Below are 4,615 nucleotides of genomic sequence, written 5' to 3'. Positions count from 1 at the left end.
GGCCCCTGGTCTGGAGTATTCAGGACCTATTTTCACAAATACAGTTTAGATTTCATAAATATGACAGAGTTATAATAAGTGCCCATATTACTATAGTTCAAACTTGCCAATTCCAGTTACTGTAATTTGTAAATGGCTATGGTCTGGTGCGGTATGAATTTTCATATGTTAAACCCATTTAAATTGGCTTTAAACTTTGTATTATCAGGAGTATTGTCCCTTTGATTGAGAAGTGGACGCCTGCCTGCGGGGTTGTATCCAGCAGCAGTTTCATGAGCTTCATCTCAGTTAATTCACGTCACTGAATGAGAACTCTGGCATTGATGCCTTTTTGAGTGTCATCAGTTCAATTATCTGACAAGTAATATGGGGCCATGTGTCACTGATTGTGCTGACAGACCATGCAAGAAGTCTTTCTCTCAGTTTTGATGAATGAAGTTATGGTGTTTTATGTGTTTGTGTGTTTCACAGCACTTACTTTTAGCGCCTGTGCGATAAACCTGCTGATAGCTTAGCGCTCTCATCGAAATATAGTTGCTTCTGGCTAATCTTGGTGTGAGCTAAAATGCTAAACATGGGGATGTCACAAGCTGAAGTGCAACATCACATTTGTTAATGCCTTCTTTTATATACTGTTTAATGCTTTCATAGATTAAAGAAGTGTTATCTCTGATGGCTGCTTCAGTGAGAAGTGTGTGAAGCTTCATTAGCTTTGAAGTTATTCTCAACAGTGAAACTTTAAAGACCTCTTGAGCCTTTTGACTTGTACAAACCTGAAGCCATGAGTCACTGACCAGCTGTTGATAAAATGTATTGTTTTATTTCATTTCTCCAATTTTTCTTTTTTTCTGACAGGAATAATTGCATAAACATCTTTTCTTTACCACAAACATACAGTAGATCACTGTGACTCATGCATCTTCCGGCTGCTGTAAAGTGCATTTGTATTCAGAAACTGTAGCGAGTGTTTGTGTCTATATGCGTCCTAAGGCATCATCAGACTGCAATCCATTAACTTAAACAGTTTACCTCCCCAAAGAAAGATGATTGTCGAACACTGGTATCGAGACTCGCAAGAGCAGCCTCTCATTACGTGCTATGAAAAATATCAATAAAGCAAAATTCAGCAGTAATGAAACTAGATTGCAGCAGCGCGCATTCTTATTACCAGCTTTTAAGCATCTCTTGATTAATCGAGAAGCCTGCTCGGGGTCATCACTTGTGGCATTTTTCTCTCCAGGTCCTGCTGAAGAGCAACCGGATCGACGTCCTGCTCAGTCGCCTGCTTCCTCACGGGCAGCTGCTCTTCCTCAACCACCGCTTTGCCCAGAGTTTGGAAAAGGAAGTAGCGGCTTATATGGCCAAATAAAGCCGAGCAGCCACGGTTGCCATTTTCAGGGAGGGCGGGCTATCATTTACAGCTACTTCTAGCTATATCTGCTGGCTTCCAAGCAAACAAGCCCTCTGTCATTCACCTCCGGTGACATTTCCACGCTGGAAGACGAAGAGCGGACTACCAGCTGCTGCTGGTGCTGCTGCTGTTGTTAGAGATTGCATGATGTGTAAACACACAGAGTGGTAAATACCTGCCTCATCCACTTGCAGCTCACTCTTGGCTGTTTACTGTGTGGGTGGCTTCACTTCAAATCCTGTTTGTCAAATTGAAGAGTGGAAAGAAAAATGTGGCAGATTAAAGAGTGCAGTCGCAGAGGCCAGTTAAGACGTACTTGTCAGCATTAAAGCCTGCTGTTTATCTGATTCACCATACTCGAAATGTCACAGTGTGACCTTGAGGAGCCAGACTTGACCCTTTTTTGTGCTTTTTCAGATTTCAGTGAGTATAAATGAAATCTCGGAGTGTTATTGCCTTATAGTAACTCCTCATAAGACCTTACATTTCCTACTACTCATCGGGATAGCGAATGGGTTTTAAAAGAATGTTTTGGGAGAACAAGAACACAGTATAAATCCTCTTAAAGAAATGCACAATAGAAAGGGAAGAACAAAAGATCTAGATCTGAGTTGTTTTATGACAATTTATAGCAGAAATGCCGCAATGCCAGTGATGCTAAGGACAACGGACGGGGCAGGAAGTGAGGAGACGTTTGGATAAACTATTATGAATGAAAGCAGAAATGTTGGCATGCAGAACATGGAACAAAACATGAGGAAATGATGACAAGTAGACCTACAAACACAAACATCCTGACTCAACAAATAAAAAATGTATTCCTGTGTCTTGTGAACATCTGTTGTTCCCCCCCGACTGCCTCTCCTCACATCGAGCCAGACTCTCCTGCTCCTCCTTCTGGCCTCTTAAGAGCTTCTTAAACCCCACTTTTTGTGCTGGCAACCAAAACCAGAGCTGTGTTTTTAGGTGTGTGTCTGTGTGTGTGGAGAGGAGATTGTGTGGATGCCAACATTGATTGCTTTGATCTTCTTCTTTTTCCCCCCCTGTATTAAAAATAAAACTAATTTCTTGTATTACCCAAGGCGTATGCTTTGATACTTGTGTAGTCTGCAATCAAGGATGCGGCACATCTCCCCCACCCAAAAAAAAAAAAAAAAGAAGATATCAGCGAGGAGCTGGGGATTGCACCTTAAATGAGATGTAGCACACAAGAGGAGAATTTGATATGCTGAGCAAAAATTACTGAAAAAAAAGAACCACCATAAACACCTTTACACTGATCGTGACAAGTCATTTCATGGTATGACCAGGAGAGGGAGCTGTTACTGTGACTTTCAGTGTGCCATGAAGGACGTTGGAGGGGAAATCTTACTTGGAGCTTTCTTTGTAGAGAAAGAACTTGTTAAAAGATGGATGCTGGACTGAGGGAGACTTCCACATAATTGCAAAATAAAAAGGACAAGTACAAGACAAGAAGAAGTATTACTGAAGAGTCCTCACGGAGATGACAAGAAAGCTTGCCTTAGAAAGTTGGTAAGGTGGTCATACTGAATATTAACTTTCCAGCTTGTACAAATTGTTTTTGCCTTATATATATATATATATATATATACATACACATATATATAGCAAAATATAAAGAAATGAGGAGCGGTACTGTATTTTATCTGTTTTGAGAATGCTCATCTTTCCATCCTGAAGCTATTATAAATAATGCCAGTGGAGACATCAGCTAAGTAAGTGTTGGTGCATCAACTTTCCAATAACAGCGTTTCTACTAATAGCGTGTAAAACACAGAAAAAGTATCTGACTCCAGGGGAACATTTTCTAAGGACAGATCCACCAAATGGAAGATGTCAAACGGAACTCAAGAGTTCTTTCAGTCAAGAAATTGTTACATTTCCCTTTTTCCCAACCAACAAAAACAGCCATATAAAGAAATATAAAGAAGTTGTGTAGAACTGGCCCGCACAGAGACCTGACTTCAACCCCATCCAAAACCTTTGAGATGAGCTAGAACACTGACTGCGAGCCAGAACTCATCATCCAACATCAGTGAGCGACCTTATGAATAACTCAGAGCTGGTTCAGACAGGCAGCACAGGTCCTCTGCTGCACTCGCATGGCCTGCTTTTCTCTCTGCGTGCAGTGCCGTGCAGACGTTTGGGCAGTAGTGCTCGTCAAAATGACTCTGAATGGCCAATAAAGATGTCCTGATTTCTAAAAGGCACCGAGTTAAAGAGCATACATTTGATTTAATATTTCACGCAAATTGCTTTTCTTTAATTTGCATATTCCACAATTTCAACATAAAAAAGAAAAAATGGCCCACAGCAAAGATAGGTCAGCGCTTAGCAGCGTGTCCTTTGGCAAGGATCACAGCATGAAGGTGCTTTCTGTGGTGCTATGAGTCTTTCAGTTCTTGTTTGGGGGGATTTACAGTTGTTGTTTGAACACAGCAGAATGCAGTGGCGCCACTCTAAATCTTCATGAAGGTCTTTTGCACTCAGACTGTGCTTTTGATTTGCCTCTCTAGCGATTCTATGAGCAATTTTCTCAAAGTTTTCCAGGTCTTCCTGACCGCAGCCTGGCCTCCACCGTTCCTGTTAACTAACATTTCTTAATTGCACTTCTAACTGAGGAAACATCCATCTTCCTACTGTCTTCTTGCAGCCTTCTCCTGCTTTGGGGGCATCAATTACTCTAATTTTCCAAGTGCAGTGCAGCTGTGTTCTCTACTGATTACTTGAGCAAGGTTTAAGGAGTGTTTATAAAGCTTTAAAATGTGCTCTACCTGACCTTTATTATGAATGAATGTGAACAAGCCACAACCTCTTGCTTAGAGTGTTATCTGCATGTGAATAATATTGAATCTTTAACTTCTATGCCTTTTGTAGATCTAATCTAATGAGAGCAACACTTTTTCTTTGGAGCAATTATCTTTAAAAGACTGGAAGTCTTGTTATTGTTCAATAACATTATTTATACAAATCCGAAGCAGGAGATTTTAAGTAGGAGACATCTTTTGACATGCACACTGTAAGAAAGAAAAAGGCCATTAAACTTAAAATATCAACTGATTTCAATTCAATAAATTTTTAGATTTTTTCTCTACTTTTGAGCGTTTTTATTGACTTTACTAATATTCACGGGCTGAGCACTAAGTTCTGGCATCTTCTTGTTCGACTAATTACAATAATTCT

General features: G+C 40.4%; 1 protein-coding gene across 1 annotated transcript in view; it reads left to right on the top strand.

Annotated features, from left to right (window-relative positions):
* ap5s1 (adaptor related protein complex 5 subunit sigma 1) overlaps positions 1–2,507 on the top strand; it is a 6,162-nt gene extending 3,655 nt beyond the window's left edge. The window contains exon 3 of the mRNA XM_005728670.1: positions 1,241–2,507. Within this exon, the coding sequence (XP_005728727.1) occupies positions 1,241–1,369 (129 nt within the window). The 3' untranslated portion in view covers positions 1,370–2,507. The remainder of the gene's footprint in view (positions 1–1,240) is intronic.
* The last annotated feature ends 2,108 nt before the right edge of the window (positions 2,508–4,615 follow it).

The sequence above is a fragment of the Pundamilia nyererei genome, unplaced genomic scaffold, assembly GCF_000239375.1.
Source record: "Pundamilia nyererei isolate P.nyererei 1_Seehausen unplaced genomic scaffold, PunNye1.0 scaffold00029, whole genome shotgun sequence".
Lineage (NCBI taxonomy): Eukaryota > Metazoa > Chordata > Actinopteri > Cichliformes > Cichlidae > Pundamilia > Pundamilia nyererei.
Note: the sequence above shows the minus strand (reverse complement) of the source record. Positions and strands in the feature narration are given on the sequence as shown.